Source organism: Ictalurus punctatus, chromosome 8 (assembly GCF_001660625.3).
Source record: "Ictalurus punctatus breed USDA103 chromosome 8, Coco_2.0, whole genome shotgun sequence".
NCBI classification, from domain to species: domain Eukaryota; kingdom Metazoa; phylum Chordata; class Actinopteri; order Siluriformes; family Ictaluridae; genus Ictalurus; species Ictalurus punctatus.
In genome coordinates, this window is record NC_030423.2 from 22,796,063 (window position 1) to 22,818,614 (window position 22,552).

General features: G+C 40.6%; 1 protein-coding gene across 1 annotated transcript; it reads left to right on the plus strand.

Moving 5' to 3' along the window:
* On the plus strand, nucleotides 1-22,344 carry slc7a5 (solute carrier family 7 member 5). Its single transcript, XM_053682183.1, has 10 exons — nucleotides 1-634; nucleotides 4,572-4,697; nucleotides 15,958-16,063; nucleotides 16,837-16,881; nucleotides 16,986-17,109; nucleotides 17,484-17,587; nucleotides 18,211-18,307; nucleotides 18,713-18,862; nucleotides 19,934-20,111; nucleotides 20,972-22,344. The coding sequence occupies exons 1-10, from the start codon at nucleotides 97-99 to the stop codon at nucleotides 21,025-21,027; spliced, it is 1,524 nt and encodes a 507-aa protein (XP_053538158.1). The 5' UTR covers nucleotides 1-96; the 3' UTR covers nucleotides 21,028-22,344.
* The last annotated feature ends 208 nt before the right edge of the window (nucleotides 22,345-22,552 follow it).

Genomic DNA, 22,552 nt, shown 5'->3' on the forward strand with positions numbered 1-22,552 from the left:
TACTTTAAGGGCTTTCCCTCGTTGAAGCACACCTTCACATCGCCAAGCTTCTGTGAGTCACTCACTTAATGTAACTCAAACTCCAAAGGACAGAAAATGTCGAATGTGAAGAAGAGAAATTCGGGGCTCCGCGACGAAGACGAGAACCAGCAGGCGGCGGAGAAGATGCTCGGGGACGCGTCAGGCTCCGGTGGTCCCGTGGAGGCAGCGGACAGAGAGGAGACGGTGGTGCTGCAGCGCACCATCACGTTGGTGAACGGCGTGGCCATCATCGTGGGCACCATCATCGGCTCGGGGATCTTCGTGACGCCGACCGGCGTGGTGAAGGAGGCGGGCTCGGTGGGTCTGTCGCTGGTGGTGTGGGCGGTGTGCGGTGTGTTCTCCACGGTGGGCGCGCTGTGCTACGCCGAGCTCGGGACTACCATCACCAAGTCCGGCGGCGACTACGCCTACATCCTGGAGGTGTACGGCTCGCTGCTCGCTTTCCTCAAGCTCTGGATCGAGCTGCTCATCATCAGGCCGTCGTCTCAGTACATTGTAGCCTACGTCTTCGCCACATACCTGCTCAAGCCTTTGTTCCCGGTGTGTCCGGTTCCTGAGACCGGCGCCAAGCTAGTCGCGTGCCTGTGCATCCGTGAGTACACTGACCTGACACATCTTACACAGAGTTTCAGGAGCACACCATTTTTATTTAGTTATTTATTTATTTATTCCCCATGTGTTCACTTTACACACACACACGTGTAAAACTTGTGTGCACGAGCATCCCCATCGCGCGCGCTTGTTCCATTTTCAAACGCTTGTATACAGTGTAAATGACGCAATAACACGTTAAAGTGTCTCACGTGCGTTATGACTGCGTGGATGAATGCATGGATGGATGGGGGGGGGGGCGTTACGGCGTTGTGTTGAAAACTCCTTGCGTTGTTTCATCATCCAATCTACGCGTGGGGGGGGGGCGCGCTTCGTCATGGCGCTGTGATGTGATGCACTATAAAGTAAGTGCACTAGGTAGGGCGCGCGAGTCCCTTACTTTAGACGTGATGTAGTGCGCTGGTGCAGGGAGGGTGAAGTAAAAAATAAAAATAAAATAAAAATAAATAAATAAATAAATAAAGCCATGATGATGTACAGTATGTCTGGCTAATTTTTATTGATTTAAATGCACAGAGTAAATAAGTCCTCAATACATTAAGTCAGATCCTGAGACTGGAGCCTATCTTGTGCCAGAGTACAATCTCTCTCACACACATTCACACACTAAGGGCAATTTGGAAATACCAGTCAGCCTACAGCGGGTGCCTTTGCGCTGGAAGATCATGCAAACTGCACGCACACAGGGCAGAGCCGGGATTCAAACCCCAGCGAGGCAAATGTACTAAGCCACTAAGCCTATACTATACATTTTTATATACACACACACACACACAGTCAAATCTCTTTCTATGTAAACGTTTCCAGTTTCTAAATCCACTTCCAGTCTTTTCCATTTGTTACAGGATCCTATCCTATTTCTTTTTTTTCACTCCGATATCCGATCCACATTTTTGTTGTTGCTGCTGTTTCAGACCAGTAAATGTCCTGAGTATCAGATCAGTGCCATCTATAATATATAATATACGCATATCTAAATTTCACATAATCTATTGTAGTTATTTACATATTCAGAATGATCATTGATATCATTGATGATGAGGATCACAGTTATTTAGCTAATTGTAAGAGAAAGTAGTCTGATTGCAGCTCTTCAGTTTAAACGAACAGGAAACAAACTGATATTCCTTTGTGTGTAAATCTCAGAATCACAATTAGACCTCTGGTGAAGTTAAATGAATTAAATGTATATTTTAATGCTAATTATACATGCAGTTACGGTGACGGATGAATGAGGAACTTTAACCATGATAAATTGTCTACTGAATTACAAGAACAACCAGTGACATGTCAAGAGCATTCTGTGTTTGAGTAATTATTCATTATAGATTAACATAAGTAAATTAAGGTGTGTGTGTGTGTGTGTGTGTGTGTGTGTGTGTGTGAGAGAGAGAGAGAGAGAGAGAGTGAGGGAACCGTTTACTTCAGACCTGTGAACTGGTTTAGCCGGTATGGATTAGACGAAGATTAAACACGCACACACACACACACACACACACACACACACACACACACACACACACACACACACACACACTGCCACTTCATTGTTCTCTTCCAGTCTCTGAGTGTGTTAGCTGTGGTACTAATCCTCCCAAAAAGAAATCATGTGATAAAGATAGTGAGATGAAGAAATAAAAATAAATAAATAAAATAAATATGGAGAGAGAGAGTGATGCTGGGTGGAATAGATGGATAAGGGGATGGATGGATGAATAGACGGAGGGATGGATGGATAGACAGGTGGACAGAAGGATAGACGGAGGGATGGATGGATACTTTGGTTGCTGCCACCGTTTTTGCCTTCAGAATAAAAAAAGCACAACGAATGGATTGGTAGATTGAGAGAGAAACGGATAGCATGGTCGGGGGACCTGCAGATGGACAGAGACAGATGGAGAAGTGGCTGGATGAGCAGGTAGAGATGTGGATGGATAGATAGACAGATAGATGAGTGGATGAATGATTAGTCAGGTCGTCCTGCTGTTTTCTGATTCAAAGTAAAGAAACGTTATTAGTTTTTAACTCTACAGAATATACGGGTCCCTTAACCTCCGTTACCCACAATTCTCTTATGCATGTGGGTGTAGCTGCATTATTCCACTGACCTGTTTTACACAACGAAGCGCTGAGAGCCTGAGCGTGAGGAAGCACAGTGTATTGTGGGTCGGCTCGGCCCAGCTCGTCAGTGAGGGGCCACTCGCTCATTAGTGCATTCAGTGTAGGGTTATGCCAGGCAGAGAGAAACCACAGTGTGTGTGTGTGTGTGTGCGTGCATGGGGAGCGGGATGGCATTGGGGTGGTTGGGGGCGGGGGGGCATGTGATGCATGTGTGTGGGAGGGGCATTTGTTTTTGGGGTATGCATAGGTGGAGAGTGTGTGTGCGTGTGTATTTGGCGTGTGGGTGTGGGTCTGTGTGTGGTAGTTGGAAGATTTCCAGCTAATGTTCTTTGAAGTGTTAGTGTCTTTCAGTTAAGAGCTTATTAGATCACTTGATCTCTTATAATGCTCAACACATGACACCTCACAGAAAACACACACTCACTCTCTCCCTCTCTCATACACACACACACTCCTTTCCAGACACATTCTCTCTCTCTCTCTCTCACACACACACACACACACACACACACACACACACACGCGCTCTGTCTCCCTCTCTCGCTCACGCACACGCTCTGTCTCTCTCTCACTCACTCACACGCGCACACACACACTCTGTCTCCCTCTCTCTCTCACTCACTCACACGCGCACACACACACTCTGTCTCCCTCTCTCTCTCACTCACTCACTCACACGTGCACACACACACTCTGTCTCCCTCTCTCACTCACTCACACATGCACACACACAAAGCAGGTTAGTTTTACACTGACACTAAATAGATAGTTATTGGTCTTCCCTGTGGTTGGATTGATTGATTGATGGATGGATGGATGGATGGATGAATAGAGATGTAGATAGATGGATAGATGAACTGGTAGGTGAATGGGCAAAGAGATGGAGTTCTTGTGAACTGAATGGACAATTAAGTGTATGGTGGATAGTAGGGATCAATCAAAGGATGGGTGATGGATGCTTACATGGAAAGGAAGAAAAAGCTGGATGGATGGATGTATTAAGGAATGTATTAAATGGATGTATAAAAGGATAGGTAGATGAAAGGAGAGAAAAGTAGATAAATTGAAAAGTAAATAAGTGAATAAATTAATTAGTATGATGGATGGATGGCTAAATGGATGCTTGACTGGATGAAGGGATAAATTAATTAAATAATGGAAAGAACTGATGGGTGGATAGATGAATTGAAAAGAAAAAAGTGGGTGGGATGGCTGGCTGAATGGATAGCGGAGTAGGTGGATGAAGGGATGGTTAAATGGATGTGCAAATGAAATGATCGAAAAATAAATGGATAAATAGATTAAGTGAAAAATAAATTAGTGGGTGGATGGATGGATGACTGAATGGTTTGATGGATGGATATTTATCTCCTGTAATTACATGATAATGTTTTAGTTTCTTACTCATGTTTAAACAATAACACGTCTCCATGGAAACCCTGCAGTTGCATAAAGTTTCTTAGGTGTGGTGAGATGATGCAACAACTATTGTGTTTTTTGCTGGCATCTCCATGGAAACGGGTTGCATCATCTGCGGTGTGATGCATTGGTGCTCAGTGGGCCGAGTTTTGACTTCATTCTGCTCTGTTATCAGGTCAGATGTTCGCATGATATCAGATATCGTGGACATCGGACTTGTTTTGCTTCACTGAGATGCTAAAACGTGCATGCGTGTGTGCAGGTGTGAGTGTGTGTTGGGGAATTTTTTTGTCAATATTTGTCATGTTCAGGGGCAAATCCATAATCTCTCTCTCTCTCTCTCTCTCTCTCTCTCTCTCTCTCTCTCTCTCTGTCAGTGCTGTTGACGGCGGTGAATTGCTACAGTGTTCGCGCCGCCACCCGAGTCCAGGACGCCTTCGCTGCTGCTAAGCTTCTTGCTCTGGGAATCATCATCATTATCGGCTTTGTGCAGATTGCCATAGGTTAGACACACACACACACACACACACACACACACACACACACACACACACACACACACACACACACACACACACACACACACACACACACACACACACACACAAACAAAACCACACCCAATCATCTCCATTTTATCATTCAGGATGTCCTTTAAGGTTATTATTTTCCACCCTAACAGCCTAGGGTTAGGATTAGCTCAGTTAGCACATTTTGTACTCCCGGTAAATAAATACTGATATTTAAAATGTCCCAGAGGTAAAAGAACAGTTATTGAGACTATCTGCACTCTGGAATAAAAGATGGAAATTCAGAAAAGGTTTTAAAACTAATCGAACATAATAACCCAAGATGAAAGTCTGTAAATTTTGACAATAAACCTGATTTGCAATGGGGGTTAAATACTTTTGATTTGCAACTGTATAGCATAATGCAATATAACATAATATAATACATTATAATATAATACAAGTCACTACTGTGCTGTTTAGACCTTCCCTTATTTTGTGCATGCATGCAGCCTCCCTGAAAAACATTGCATTTATTTTTTTACCCATTGTTTCCAAAAACAGTTGAATATTAGGAATACTACTATTTATTTACTATGATTCATTTTCATGGGTTTATAGTGATTTCATCAATAACTATAGTTTTATTAAAATAAATAAATAAAACTATATGAGGAACCAGACAAGAAGCTTGCGCTCTCCCTCACTGACCCACACAGACATTGGGAGAACAGATGAGGATCGAACCGGGAACCGTTGAGCTGTGAGGTGGCATTGCTGTTACTTTTGTAAGAGTATAAAATGCAATATGTTAAAAACAGTCACATGATCTTTTCAGTTCTGTCAATGCAGTGTGCAGGAATTATGCGAAATAGAGCTTACTGAATATTCCTGCAGTAAGTATAACGCACGGCTCTTCCCAAATTTAGTTTAAACATCTTCAAACCTAAATCAGCTGAACGTGAGACTGAAGAATATCTGACTCTCAATGCGCTGCCCCTGACCACACCCCTAAAACCTACTGGGTTCCTAAAGTGATGTGCATGGGTTATAGGGGTGAATTATTTTGTCTGTAATTTATATTTATTGCAAATACAGTGGTTTTATTCATCCTAGAACAGCAGAACATCAAGCATCGATTTATGCAAACCTAAGTTGGTGTAGTTTGTACAGTCATAACCAGTGTTTCCCACAGGCTGAGAATTTACTTGTGGTGGTTGTTGGCACAGTGTGTCACGCTGCGGGATCAGAAATAACCAATCAAACAAATGTTTATGAATAAACTGTTTGTTGCAAACGAATAACTACTCAAAATAAATAACTATCTATATGTCAACATAAATAACTATTAATAAATAAATAACGACATATTAAAATAAATTTTCCATTATTTGCACAGTTTGCAATGCATTTTATTTTCCTTGGCTTGGAAAAAAAACTTGTCCAACTCCTGTCTGTAGGGGTATGCTTCAGGGCCAGGTCCATTAATGGAGATTCTGAGGCATGCCTCCAGGTGTTTGGGCATAAACCGATCACATTACTTGCCCACCATTGTTTTGCTTATTTTCTAAAAATAGAAATGAAACCAATTTAGTTCATTTTTGCCTGTCTATGCCCACATTTATCAAATAGAAACAGCTAATTTGTAAAACACTAAGCGTGTTATCAATACTTAAGTTGGATGACGGTTGCTACAGTTATAAACAAAGTGTCTACTCCATGATCGAGGGAGGACATCTCTCTTCGTTTGATAATGTTAAAAGTAAAGTCAGGCTTGTTGTCGGATTCCCGACTCATTTTTAAAAAGATGAGAGAGTGAGCTGACGGCACGGAGCGAGAGAGAGAGCAGTGGTGGTCAAGTGAGCTAGACAGCGAATGAAGAGAGCGAGTGGTGGTAGCGAGAAAGCTGATGAATGGGAGAAATAAAACATTATTTTCTGATTGTTAACCTGCGGGAGAGGTGCCACAAGAGCCTTAAAGGTCTTAATTTACATGGACGGGCCGCGCAAGTAGAGCCTACACTGCATAATGGAAAATTAGGTTGCAAATACTTTTCTTTTGATAAATGACCATGGAGCAGTTTTATGTCTCATCTCCTGCTCATTTTATTGAAATTATTTTCCCTTAGCCAGAAGATAAAAGAAAGTACAAGTATCTGAGAGGCAGGTCATAAATGTAATCAGGAATGGAGGTTTTGCTGCGAACAGAGTACCAGCTGGCAGTCGTCACACTTCATGCCATTCAGAGCAGCAGCTCGGGTGTCCTGCCAGGACGCAGAGGGGTTTATCTCTGCTCATCTCCTAAACTAAAAAGAGACAGAGTGATTCTTCACATTAGAACTTAATGTATGCATCATAACATTTGGATTTACATTCTGATTTAGGAAAATTGACCTGCTGACAGATTTCACTGTGTATCGATCACCTGTAGATATACAGTACACACGCACACACACACACTAGTTTCACTATATTCGTCTGGAGGGTTACAGTTGATCCCAATTACCAGTTAGGTGAAGAAATAATAATTGTGACAGCCCTGCTGGTGATCTGCACAACATCATTATGGTTCAACCAATAACACTGTCTCATTGTTTTCTATATACACCAATCGGCCATAACATTAAAACCACTGATGGTGAAGTGAATGACTTGATTGATTATTTCGTTACAGTGGCACCTCTCTAGGGGTGAGATATATTAGGCAGCAAGTGAACAGTCAGTTCTCGAAGGTGATGTGTTGGAAGCAGAAAAAATGGGAAAGTGTAAGGATCTGAGCGACTTTGACAAGGGTCAAATTGAGCTGACTAGATGACTGGGTCAGAGCAACTCCAAAACAGCAGGTCATGTGGGGTGTTCCCGGTGTGCAGTGGTTAGTACCTATCAAAAGTGGTCCAAAGAAGGACAACGGTCAACCGGTGACAGGCTCATGGGCACCTAAGGTCATTGATGCTCGTGGGAAGTGAAGGCTAGCCCACCTCGTCTGATCCCACAGAAGAGCTACCAGCAAGTGCTGGTTATGATAGAAAGGTGTCAGAACACATAGTGCATCACAGCTTGCTGTGTATGGGGCTGCGTAGCTGCAGACCGGTCAGAGCACCCATGTTGACCCCTGTCCACCACTTAAAGTGCATACAATGAGGACCTGATCATCAGAACTGGACCATGGAGCAATGGAAGAAAGGGGCCTGGTCGGATGAATCACATTTTCTTTTATATCATGTGGACGGCTGTGTGTATGTGAGTTGCTTACCTGGGGAAGAGATATCACCAGGATGCTCTATGGGAAGAAGGCAAGCAGAGTGGTTGCGGCAGTGTGATGCTCTGGTCGATGTTCTGCTGGGAAACTTAGGGTCCTGGCAGTCATGTGGATGTTAGTCTGATACGTACCACCTACCTAAACATTGTCTAGGTAGACCAAATACACCCCTTCATGGCAACGGTATTCAGTCATGGCAATGACCTCTTTCAGCAGGATAATACTCCCTGCCACACTGCAAAATATTGTTCAGGAATGGTTCAAGGAACATGACAGAGTTCAAGATGTTGACTTGGCCTCCAAATTCCACAGATCCCAATCCAATCGAGCATCTGTGGGATGTGCTGAACGAACAAGTCACAAGTAACAAACAAGTAAAATAAAAGTATGAGTCCTCATGGTTTTTTTTTTTTTTTTTTTTTTTTTTAAATCTTAGAACTTTTGACCATGTTGGTGTGTTTTTATCATTTCATCTTCTCTTCTGCTCAATACATTGCTCTTGATGTTGTTCTTGAGGCGTTTGATGTTGCACTTTATGATGTATTATCACTGGGCTTATGTGCTGAGGTGAGCATTTTCTAATCGTTTTTGCATTTTGTCATGTAGAAAAACTGAGAGGTACGTTGAACTTTTTATTCTTTTGAACCAGCTGTGTAAAAAAAAAAAAAATTTTTTTAAAAATCTTTTCCTCAGGCTTCAAACAAAATTCCTTACAAGATTGAAACGGACGTGTTTCTGAAATTACACTGACAGCTGACAGTGACAGCTCTCTCAGAGGGCTGAAAATAAATATACATGCATGCACACACAGAGAAAGGCCTATTTGGTGTGTATGAGTATGAGCTGGCAGCCCTGTTGCAAAAGTGATGGCAATAAGTAGCGGCTCAATTTTCAAACACACCGTACATACTCTCACACTCTCTCTCTCTCTCTCTCTCTCTCTCTCTCTCTCTCACTCTCTCATATGGTCTCCCATTGACACGCACATAAATAGCAAGCTGCAGTTTTCCACACAGCCTGCAGTCAGATGGAGAAAAAATAATCAATAAAAAACAAGACATGCCTTCACCTGATTTTCTGCGGGGAATCCTCCTACACACACTTGTTTATTTTTATCACGTTAACGCTGACGATTAGGTTAAAAGCAGACAGTGTATGTAATCTGGGTTTTTTTTGGTAAATGGTGCTCTTATATAGTGCTTTTATCCAAAGCGCTTTACACTGTCTCATTCACCCATTCACACTCGCACACCAATGGTAGCAGAGCTGCCATGCAAGGCGCTAACTTGCCATTGGGAGCAACTTGGGGTTCAGTGTCTTGCCCAAGGACACTTCGGCATATGGATTCATGCGGGCCGGGAATCGAATCGCCAACCCTATGATTAGTGGACAACCCACCCTACCACCTGAGCCACAGCCGCCCGTTTTTTTTGCCAGTTTGTTTTTGTTTTTTGCTCGTTTATATTCATACGACGTGACCCAATAGAGATAAGTGAAGGGTGGGTCTATCTTAGACTACGTAATATAAATTTACTGAGAAATTGCTGTGTGTGTGTGTGTGTGTGAGAGAGAGAGAGAGAGATAACACTTGGGCAGCACCGTATCTGACCACTTCCTAAATAAGCTTGTTTACAAACACAAATTCTTCAGTGAGTGGTGTTTAACAGGCCTTGTTTCCCAGTGAAGGAGGTGTGGCTTACATGTCTCATTCTAAATGAAGGAGGTGTGGCCTATGTGCCTTGTTCCAAATGAAGGAGGTGTGGCTTCCATGTCTCATTCTAAATGAAGGAGGTGTGGCCTATGTGCCTTGTTCCAAATGAAGGAAGTGTAGCCTATGTGTCTCATTCCAAATAATGGTGTAGCTTCTGTGTCTCATTCCAGATAAAGGAGGTGTAGCTTCTGTGTCTCATTCCAAATGATGGAGGTGTGGCCTGAGTGTCTCATTCCCAGCGCTGTTGAAAAAGAGAGTTGCAACACACTTTGATCTCGCTGCAGTGCAGTTATGTGGTTCATGTAGCTCTCAATAGTTCCAAATAAATCCGCGCTGTCAACCTGTTTGAATGTGTTTAAGCGGGACACGCAGCAGCAGGGACTATATTTGCAGCAATTTCCGGTAAATATTAACAAGGGCTGCACAATTAATTGAATATTGATCTCGATTATGATTTTAACTGCCCACGATTACATGAACATGATCGACTGCGACGTTGACGTTTAAAGTTCGTCCTCCACTCCTAGAAAACTCTGCTGCATATCAAATCAAGCGCTTCCTAAACCTAAAGCCAGTCACCATAGAGCGGCGCATGGATAACGTCATTTTGGACGTCATTTTGTACGCCAAAACCCGGAAACGAGTTAGCATTTTAGCCCTTCCAGTTCCATCGTCCCGAAGTCAGTGGGTTTTTTTTTTTTTGGTTAAAACCCTGAAATAAGGTCTGTGGTGAACACAAGCTCAAAATATTTTCATGTTTTATTCTATGACATAAAATACACCAGTAATACCCCACTCGTGATTTTTTTTTTTCACAAAGCTTTTACGTGTATTGAAAAAGGCAGTTACTAACATGTTGCTAAATGGTACTTCAGAGGTTGTTGGGGGCATTAAACATCATGCCGAACAGGAAAAAAATTTGCTGATAAACACTTCAGGTGTGCTGTACACGATTCTCCAAAAAATGTGGATGAAGATTCATCCAGAGGGTAAATCTGTATTATGGAAAATGTTTTTAAATCAAGTTTGGAGCAAGTCGAGCGACCGTGGTGTAGTTTGTTTAGAGCGTACGGTTAGCTTTTTATTTCTGGCGATTGTATTTAGGCTTCAAAGTTCATAAAAGTTGTGTTTATTTGTGAAAATTATCTTGATGGACAAAAAGTGTTAGTATTGTAAACTGTTGTTGATCACAGAGCTTATTTTTTGCGAAAATCCAAAAGCCTATGGGAAAATCCTATTGGGTATTTGTCGAGGGAACCAGTGTGATGATAACTTCCAGGTTTCGGTACAAAATAGCATCATCCCTGGAACTCTCTATTGGGTGACTTGGCTGCGTCTCCTCCTGTGTACTGTTATTGCCTTTTCTGCATAGGCCTGAATTGTTTTCATTTGGTTGCATATTGTTATATTGGATTGCATGTTTTCATTTGGTTGGTGGTGTATTTATTTTTACTTATTCTATATTTTGGGTACAATTTTATTTATATTTTGCTTCTACGAGATGATGCACTTTGAAGACCAGTCTAATCTGATGCAAAGATTTGTACATTCGCAGGAATGTAGCACAACATGGATTTGAAAGCAGCGGTCTGTTTATTTAAATGTGAAAGTGCAATAAAAATATGTTGTTCTTAAAATCAATGATTAATCATGATAAATAATCGTGATAATCATTTTGGCCATAAACGTGCCGTCACAATATTAATACATAATGTTCTTTGATTACTACGTTGACTACATTAACAGTAGCATTTTTTCTGGGGAGTGATGGAGAAACAGCATTATTCACTTTTGGAGGAAAAGGGGATTGCTCCAATAATATAGAATACATTTTCAGTATGTATGCATTAATATTTTTCTCTTGCTTCTGTGGTTATAATTACTCACATCCTAATGTTCTCTTATGTTAAGACATTCACAAAAGCATGCAAAAACCTCCTAAAAGCGAGAGAAAAAGGTACAATCTTAAGATAATATAAAATTAAATGTCATCCAAATACTTAAGCGTTGTTGGTCCAGTAAGCACACTGTAGCGTTCTCTTGAGGCTGCACTCAACCAAATCTTTACGTACACACAAATGTTTCATTGGTTTAATCAAAGTTGAGCTGCAATTCCAACTGCCAGTTTATTATTTACACTGAGCTAAAACTAATACAGTCTAACTTTAACAACAAATCTAATCACAGAATATATATTTTGTATGTTAACAAACGCCAATAACTGTGGTTAATTTGAGGTAAATGTAGGCCAACTGACATCTGGTTACGGTAGCTAGTGAAGTGTTGCTCAGGCTTGCTAGCTGCAATTAGAATCTAACTGGCTATTATCTAACAATAAACATTAACTAAAGCTGGCTACATAAAATGCCACTACTGACTAGATTCACAAGAGGTCAGCTAATGTGTGAAAATGTCAAAAAATGCAATAATTTCATCATCTTACCAGCCATTGTGTTTATGAATCTTTGAAATGAATGGGTTTCTGTGCTTGAACTACTCAGTGTATGAAACTAACGGTTGCCCTATGACACACGTCACTTTCCTCCCATTCCTACAGAAGTCTATGGGAGTGTTGCAACTGTCTTTTTCAATGGCGCTGCTCATTCCAAATGAAGGAGGTTTGGCCTGAGTGTCTCTAGCCAAATGAAGGAGGTTTGGCCTGAGTGTCTCTGTCCAAATGAAGGAGGTGTGGCCTGAGTGTCTCCGTCCAAATGAAGGAGGTGTGGCCTGAGTGTCTCTGTCCAAATGAAGGAGGTGTGGCCTGAGTGTCTCTGTCCAAATGAAGGAGGTGTGGCCTGAGTGTCTCCGTCCAAATGAAGGAGGTGTGGCCTGAGTGTCTCTGTCCAAATGAAGGAGGTGTGTCCTGAGTGTCTCTGTCCAAATGAAGGCTGTGTGGCCTGAGTGTCTCTGTCCAAATGAAGGAGGTTTGGCTTGAGTGTCTCTGTCCAAATGAAGGAGGTGTGGCCTAAGAGTCTCTGTCCAAATGAAGGAGGTTGGGCCTGAGAGTCTCTGTCCAAATGAATGAGGTGTGTCCTCTCTGGCTTATTCCTAATAAAGGAGGTGTGGCCTATGCATCTATTTGTTTCAGTGAAGAAGGAATGGCCTGTGTACCTGTCAATTCTGATAAAGAAGGCGTGGCCATTGTCTCTGTCAGTCCCAGAGAGGCTTTCATTACTTGTTAGCCTCGCAGCTAAAGTACTAAGTAAGGAACAAACCATTTTCACATATATTACCTTGACATGCCTTGCTCGATTGAACTGTTCTTTTAAAATACACTATTAGGATTTAAAACCAGTGTCTGTGTGTGTGTGTGTGTGTGTGTGTGTGTGTGTGTGTGTGTGCGCATGTGTGTGCACATGTTCTCTCTAGGACGCTGATCGTTTACTGAAGCACAGTGTACCTGAAACATGACACAGCATTGTTTTATTTACCACAGAACTATGTCGGCCTGTAGCAACCTTTAAACCGTTCACCTACAGGGGTGGGTGTGTGTGTGTGTGTGTGTGTGTGTGTGTGTGTGTGTGTGTGTGTGTGTGTGTGTGTGTGTGTGTGTGTGTGTGTGTGTGTGTGTGTGTGTGTGTGTGTGTGTGTGTGTGTGTGTGTGTGTTTAGCTATAGCTACAGCTATGTGTATGGCTACAGTTAGGGATGTGTTCAGCTACAGCTGTGTGTGTGCTCTCTCCTACACAGCTCTATGCTTACTTTGGGCCATGTTTTTTAAAACCCAGGGCTCTTGAAGATAAATTTGGAGCGTTAATCCCATAATCAGGTTCTCCTGAATCGGAATGAATTGAGGATCATGTAGAATTTACAACACTAAACAGGAATACCGTACGTTTTATTCAGCTTGTTATTACACCAAACCCCTTGTTGTTTCAGGACTAGCGCTGATCCTGTGGAATTACAGAGATTCCTGTCTGTGACTTTAAAGCTTCTGAAACCATGCTGCATCAGAAAATCCCTAAAAAGTTGTCTTGCATGTATGTTTTCTTCAGTGCTGTTTGAATTTATGTGTTAAGCTGTATGTACTTGTGTTTTAGTGTGTGAGGCATGTTTGTACACAGTAGAAGTGCTGTGTAAGAGTGTGTGTGTGTGATAGAGATAAGGCTCCTCTCAGCACGGCTGCCCCCGCCTGACCTCCTAATACTGACTTTATCCTTCGGCTTTACACACAAGCACAGTACTTTCTCTCAGGGCTAACCACACACACTTGTTCACACACCCCTCTCACATCATGTGCCCCGGTGGCCCCAGGGGCCATGACGCTCACACTCGGGTGTCACATGAGTTCCTGGCAATCTCCAGATCTCCTTTCTCTCTCTCTCTCTCTCTCTCTCACACACACACACACACACACACACATACACACACACACTTTCTCTTCACCCACTCTCATTCTTCTATTCATTTCCCACTGTGATGGAGCGAGAGCTGACACTGATGTGGTGATGGATAATAAAATATGATCACAATAAATAATATCACGATACTTATTTATCTTAAAAAGATATGTAGAATGTTAGTTCTGGTAAACGTTTATGTACAAATGAGACAAAAGATATCATATGAGCCAAGTGTCGTGAATTAGCAAAGAAAATCGGCCATTTTGAAATAACGCTTGCATTTTGCTAGTGCTAATGTATTTTTGATGTTTCACATTTTGTGTGTCAACCATTTAAAAACAACTCTGACTCAAATCAGGGGTAGAAAATGTCCAGTCTTTGGCATTTTTACGTCATCTGTGTATTAATAATGCACTACATACGACTTCACACTCACAGTTACAATCATAATTTTGCTGCTTTCATCTCAGCAGGTACGTATTACATAAAGTTATGAATGAATCTTTCATAACGGCTGATTCTGTAGCGCTTAATATTCCCTTTCTGTTTCTGTATAAAATCAGAGTGAAACAGTCATTGACGCCTCACTGAGCTTTGCATCTTATCTACAACAAGAAAAACAATTCCTCACCCTGTCTGAGCCGAACTTTTACCATTTCCACTGTTGCACACGGGATTCCTCAATGCTCAGTAGTTGGTACGAAAGCCCTGAGAGGCCATGCGTTATTATTCTTTTCTTTCTTGTTTTCTCGTGATCTCCACATAACAAAAGTCGCTTTCTCACGATCTTGACATAACAAAAAGCCGTTCTCCCACGCCGTGATTTTATCATGAGAAAATCTCACTCCTTGTGAATGGGACTGGTGTCGCATGCATGTCAGTGTCTTTTTCAGCTGTAAAAACGAATTTGTTAATTTATGATGCTGTGGGATTGCGCTAAGCTTTTGCTTCCTCCAGAACAATAAGAACATTTTATGTCGAGTACATGGAAAAATAAAGTTGTGTTCATTGGGGGGGGGGGATAAAATCATAATAATGGGGGGGGGGGAATAAAATCATAATAATGGGGGGGGGGGAAGAAAAATAAAATCATAATAATGTATGGTCTCTTAAGGTTTCTGTAAGTAGATCCACTTACTTTTTAGCATTTTATAGTCTGTTTTCTTGGATGTACCTTTTCATTTCACTGGTATGCTGATCACGTTCAAAATCCTCATATTGTGTGAGACACAAGCACTTCCTGGTCCACAGTATTTCCTTGTCTTCTGCTGGTAATGAATGTTACACTTCAAGTGTAACACTAATAAAACCATGATCTTGCTTAGTGGCTCTGAAACTATTTGGGGTAGAGGCATATACAAATAAATACACATGGTATGAATGTATAAAGATGTTTATGAATGAAAAATGGACAAAATAATAAACGCACGAAACACAGTATTCTGGTGGCGCAATTGTTATTGCCTTTGTATCAAATAAAGCTAATTGGGATTCCTAAATTCTTCGTTCTCAAAAATTCAATCAATAATCTCGCTCTCGGATTTTACTTTTTTCACGGCAGACTGAAAAACAGATCAGACAGGGGACATGGTGTCATGTTGGAAACAGCGCTGTCGATTCAGAGGGTTTGGTAACTCTCAGGATAAACGATGCAAATCTCTTTATTTTCTTTCTTGCGCTCACTTTTTTTTTGTTTTGTTATTTTCCCGTCTGTGCTTTATGCCCACCGTAATTCCCTAGTCACACGTCTGTTTAGCGTGATCTTGTGGATATCAGCAGTTTTCCGGGTCAACATTGAGATCTTTTGTCATGAAAATGTGGAGTGAAGTCACGCTGTATTTCTGAACCCACGTGCTGTTCCCCCCAGGAAATCACCGGTGAGTATAAATCCCCTGACTATGTCATGGTGTGCGTGTGTGTGTGTGTGTGTGTGTGTTTTGTAGGTGATACAACGGAACTTGCCCCAGAGAATGCCTTCAAAGGAACCAACAGTGACTTCGGGAACATCGGCTTGGCTCTCTACAGCGGCCTTTTTGCATACGGAGGCTGGTTCGTTCACTGCTACTGCTAGAATTTGATAAATAAAAATAAATCAAATGTCGACAAGTTAAAGGAGAAGTTTGGATAAAATTAAATATCTTCCTGGATGCTGTGAAGTGTGTATGGACACACTGCCTCAGGTAGAAGGCATGGCCTAATGTTTGCAGGTGGAATTTTGTTAGAATGATAATGTAGTTCCAGTTTGATTTGTGCGGAGCACTTAAGGGGACATGGTGACGGAAAAAATACGAGATGGGAGGGAAAAAAATATTTCAACGCTTTTGCGTTCGCACGCAAAACTTTTGCGTTCCGCGGAGAAACGTTGCTTTCACTCACAATTTCTTTCGCGTTCTCTAACAAAGATGTTTGCGTTCTCTCACTTTTCTTTTGTGTTCTCTCGCAAAGATGTTTGCGGTGTCTGACATTTTAAAATGTTCTTATTAAAATAATTATTTAGGATGGAAATGGATACCAAGTTATTTTTCAGATTTTTGATCGGATTTGTTTCTCCAAATTAACCAATTTAAATTGTTTGGTGATAGTACGACATATGTTTAGCAAAGTCGATCTGGATCTTAAGGAGATAGATGCTAAATATTTAAGTGCTTTAATATAAACTGCTATTCTATAAAACAGTGTTCTTTATGAACATGTGTTTTCTGAGACACAGCGAGTGTGTGATGTTAAACTTAAGGTTACTGAACAGTTTTCACACAAATCTTTTTTTTCAAATGATGTATTATTACATTTATTAATTTATGCTCGTGGCTTCTCTTCTCCAGGAATTATTTGAATTTTGTCACTGAAGAAATGATCGAGCCGTACAAGTAAGTAAAGAGTCACTGAGAGAATGACTGTTTTGTTGTCTTTTTGACAAAACTGTAAAGAAGGTGTGTGTGTGTGTGTGTGTGTGTGTGTGTGTGTGTTTCAGAAATCTGCCACGTGCCATCATCATCTCGCTGCCCATCGTCACCATCGTCTACGTGCTGACCAACCTTGCCTACTTCACCACTCTCAGCCCTGAGCAGATGCTCAATTCTGAGGCTGTAGCTGTGGTGGGTATACACACACACACACTCACACATACGTGCACACATACGTACGCACGCACACATACGTACGCACGCACACATACGTACGCACGCACACATACGTAGGCATACGCACACATACGTACGCACGCACGCACAAATACGTGCGCACACACACGCCCACATGTGCACACGCACACACGTGCGCGCACACACATACATACGTGCGCACACATACACGCACACATGTGCACACACGCACACATACGCGTGTGCACGTACACACACATACACACAAATATGTGCAGGCACACATACATGCACACGTACGTGCACACATACACACACACACACACACACAGCCTTTAAGTGTCGTTCTGGTTAATTGTGTTGTGTAGGATTTTGGGAACTTTCACTTGGGCCCCATGGCGTGGATCATCCCAGTATTTGTGGGACTTTCCTGCTTCGGCTCAGTCAACGGCTCGCTGTTCACCTCATCCAGGTCAGACACATATACACACCCACACACTCATATAGCACACTTATAACACTTTAATCACGTTAGCCCTGCTAGTTCAGTATTTAAACAGATGCAATTCATTTACTTTCTATAACGCTAGCTTGTGCTTTAGTGTGTTTACTATAATGCTAAACTATCAGAACTACCAAAAGTAAATAATTATCTAATATTATACAAAACATGCTAACACACAAACTAGCCTTAGAGTAAACAAACTAAAATAAAACTGTCATTATAATAAACAAGCTAAAGCACAAGCTAGCGTTGTAGTAAACAAGCTAAAGCACTAGCTAGCATTATAGTAAACAAGCTGAAGCACAAGCTAGCGTTGTAGTAAACAAGCTAAAGCACAAGCTAGCATTATAGTAAACAAGCTGAAGCACAAGCTAGCATTGTAGTAAACAAGCTGAATCACAAGCTACAGTTTCTGTGTGTCTCCATTAACACTAATCCTGGTACTCTGTTCACTTCAGTCAGGAAAAGTTAACGTGCCCTGAGGAAAGACTGAACTGTCTCTGTTTCTGTTTGAATGAAGTGTGTTGTCGCTCCTTTTCTGTTTCTTGTACCAGTTTTTGTTTTTAAGCGTTTTAAAAACTTTTTTTTAGGTTGTTCTTTGTGGGGTCACGTGAAGGTCATCTTCCCAGCTTGCTGTCCATGATTCACCCGAACCTGCTCACCCCACTGCCCTCACTCCTTTTCACCGTAAGCGCTTGAGGAGCACACACACACACATATATATATATATATATATATATATATATATATATATATATATATATATATATATATATATATATATATATATATATACACACAGTATACACACACCATTAAGGTTACCATCACCTAAAGTAACATCATCTTGGAAGGCACAGAGTTGTGGAGGAGGCGTGGCCTCTGTGCCTTTTAGTCTCAGTGAAGGGGGCGTGGCTTCCATGCCTGTCAGTAAAACTCAAGGGGGCATGGTGAAACGTTTTTTCAAAAATTAACCCTTTTAACATTTAAGCACTTAAATAATTAGAAACTGTACTGTAATTTGAATTATTTGTGTGTGTGTGTGTGTGTGTGTGTGTGTGTGTGTGTGTGTGTGTTTTTGTTCTCCCGCAGTGCTTGATGACGCTCCTCTATGCCTTTTCCAATGATATCTTCTCAGTTATCAACTTCTTCAGCTTCTTCAACTGGCTCTGCATTGCCATGGCGATCGTCGGAATGATGTGGCTGCGCTACAAGAAACCTGAGCTTGAGCGGCCAATCAAGGTGAGTGGTGGGCGGAGCTTGCATAATAAACAGTTCTTAATAGCTGCATATCTTTAATATGAGGACGAAAAGTGGTCCTGGTTTCAAGTGGTATGATGGGTAAATGGAATCTCTCTCTCTCTCTCTCTCTCTCTCATTTTCTCTCTCACCCTCTCTCTTTTTTTAAATGTCTCTCTCTGTCTCTCCATTGTGTTTATTAAGTCATATATAACTGAGGGGCCTCTGCCTGATTGTTCCCTGATTAAAAACGTAACAGAAAATTTATGACTGCTTTAATTAAATCTGTTGTGTGTTCAGAGAACGTTTTTACACCTCACAGGCTCATAAAGCAGTGGTTTCAACATTAGATTAAAACCATAATGAGGTCATTTGTGTTCAGTTAAATGAATTGCTCTACACAGTTTATATGTGGAAAACAGGAGCTTTATTCTGGATATTCACACAAAATCTGTTTCTTTACACCATTAACACCATTCGATGTGGCCATTTTACAAAAAGTTATTATATAGTTGAACAGAGAAAAGTCATCAAGAAATCTAGATTATATGAATATACAAATTTGAAACCCTCCATTCCGTACTCTACCCTTTTCCGGTGCTGCACGTGCATATTAATCCTGATAGACTGTTATATTTGTGCATTATAATGCAACAACACTTACTTTTAATACGCGCTCCATACCAGCTAAGATTTTCCAAAAATATTTTTACATTTCTTTTTTAAAAAAAAGAAAAAAAGCAGAAATAATGCTTAACCAGCTGATCAGTCTGTTATTTCGTTTAACTAAACTAAATGTTAACAGTGAATATTCGTTTTTTTAAAGAATAATAATAGCGAGTGGTCAGCTCCAATTTTTCAGTTACTTGAACAAAAAAATACTGATTTAAAGCTGAATTTAGTTCTTAAATTTTTTAAATAAAGTTGAGCCAAGAATGCACTCTTCCAAATCCAAAAAAACTAATCTAATCTCCAGACATATTCAAACTCACATATAGCCTAGCTTTTTAAAACAATGAAGAATGTTCTCAGTAAAAACCTAAACACCTATTAAACTTGTTTGCTTTCTCACAGGTGAACATCCTGTTGCCTGTATCCTTTGTTTTGGCGTGTCTCTTCCTGATCGTGGTGTCCATCTGGAAAACTCCAGTCGAGTGCGGCATCGGATTCGGCATCATCGCCACCGGCGTTCCCGTCTACTTAATTGGCGTCTGGTGGCAGAACAAACCCAAATGGCTCCAGCAGTTAATCTGTGAGTGAATTTGATGGAATTCTTATTCAAAATGTTTGACTTGTAGACAAAGTTGTATTAGGAAAAAATGAAATGAAATCAGGAATTGAGAATCAGAGATGGAGTTGCTCGCAAAACATAAACTGTGGTCTCGGCATTCGAGTCTCCACCTCACTTGTCAACACTTTAAAAAATAAATAAAAATAGCACAGCTTTTTATACATGTCCAGTTTATTAACTAGATCATGAAATTTTATTTGGGTTAAAAAAAAAAAAAAGAACACCCCGCTAGAATTTAGTAGTGATCTCATTGGCTAGCTTTTCTCAACAGGAAATAAACACACCAGAGCTAATACTACATTGACACTAATTAGTTATGATGCAGTAAAGCGACAAATCCAAATGATTCACTGAAGTGATTCCTCCAATCAATCATATGGCGTGATGTTTCTTCAGTTCCCCGCCCACAACTTTAGTTCCTGCTTTCAATTAATTCCCTTTTACTTTTTCACACCCAAATGGGAGGGGAAAAAAAACGTATAAATAACCCTAGTTTCATCTTATCCTGTCATGTATGATCTCTCTTTAAACGTGTATAGATTGATTACGAAGAATAATAAAGCTTGTGACGAAGTAGCAGAGATCGTCTGTGACTCTTGTGAGTGTGCATAGCTAGTACAGTTAGCTTGCTTTGCTACGCGATTCCAACAATGACATTTGTATAGAAACGAGGATGTGACATGTAAATCAGATGAAATTGATGTGTAAATATCATACACTGAGCTGTATATTTTGGCTGCCACGCCCACAAGATTACCCTAATTTTGCATTTTAATACCTGTCTGAATATCTGAATTTTTTTTTTCCCCCTTTCTCTCCAGTCTCGACCACGGCGGCCTGTCAGAAGGTGTTGGAAGTCGTGCCTCAGGAGTCATGAGGGGAAAAAAATTGATTCTGCACACAAATTAAGACAAATTTTCATCTTTTCCCTCTGACCTGTACCTGCTGCAGCCAGGCACGCCCTCCACGAGCTTTCCAAGAGGGTAAACCATTATAAATCCATGCCTAAATGGGGGAAAACAAACGACAAGAGACGTCTGAATGAGTGCAGGATTCTTTTTTTAAAGTTTCCTCTAACCTTTATCTGATTTTTTATATATTAGTTTGTTTGTTTTTTTTATCTACGCTTGAGCATTGTTTCTCCTTATTAATTCCTTTTTTTAAATTTGACATTCCTTTCATCATTTTAAGTTTAGCGTGGCATCGTCAGTGTCTCCTCATCATTTCGGCTACTAAAGCTACTGTAAAATATGGCCGTGTGTGTCTGTGTGTGTGTCTGTGTGTGTGTCTGTGTGTGTGTCTGTGTCTGTGTCTGTGTCTGTGTGTGTGTCTGTGTGTGTGTGTGTCTGTGTGTGTAAGAGCAATGGTGTGAGTGTATAGTGGTGAATTAAGCATTTCTCTGCAATTACAGCATGCGCTTCAAACTCAAACGTTTTTGAACACCCTAATTTTCTTAGGTTTAATCACTATTACAAAACCAAAAGGTACAGAATGGAAGAAGATATGAAGCATGTTATATAATAATTATAATGAACAAATAATTCTGATAAATTCTAATAAACAAAATAGATTATAATTAGTAACTAATCTCTCAGTCTCACTCTCAGATCCTATTTTAATAAGAGACTCAAAAGATACACTAATGATTTAATTTGTCACCGAAATCTCAATCTGTTTCTGATAAAATAAAATCACAAACGTTAGCTTGCGTAGGTTTTCTCATCGGAGTGCTTAAAAGCAGCCCATGACACGATGTTTATTCAAAATGTTAACATAAGGTGTTCAAGAATCTTTGACTGTGAGCGTAGACTAGACAATTGCAGCTCATCCGTGTCCGTTTTTTGATAAGTCGCCTTGTTGTTAGTTGAATTTTTTTTATTATTATTATTATTTTTTTACATAGAGTTAGCTTGCTGTGAGTTAATTGAATACCATTTATAAAAATGCACACAGCACTAACATTAACAATAGGAATGTTTTGGAATCAAACTTTCTCGATGCGTCTGTGTGATGTGATGAGATGTTTGGAAATCTGTCTGCACTGGAGTTCTGTCCCTTTCAGAAACTTGAACCGAGACCTTTTGTTTGAATGCAGGACGAAGTGGTGAAATTTATTTTCACAAACAAAAAACAATATTGTGTGTTCTCTTGAAATAATTCATACATTTCTACACTGGTCTTCTTTTTTTTTTTTTTTTAAAAATTCCACATTTGTATCTTTCTCTACAGCGGATATAAAGCTACTGCCGTATATGACCATATAGGAAAGTAATTTTTTTTCATTAGAATTTATTTGATTATTTAGGGTTACTTTTTTTTTAGTTAGATGACAGGGAGGATTTAGATTGCTCATTACATTCAGCATGCAGTTACAGATTACAGATTTTCATTCACATGCAAAA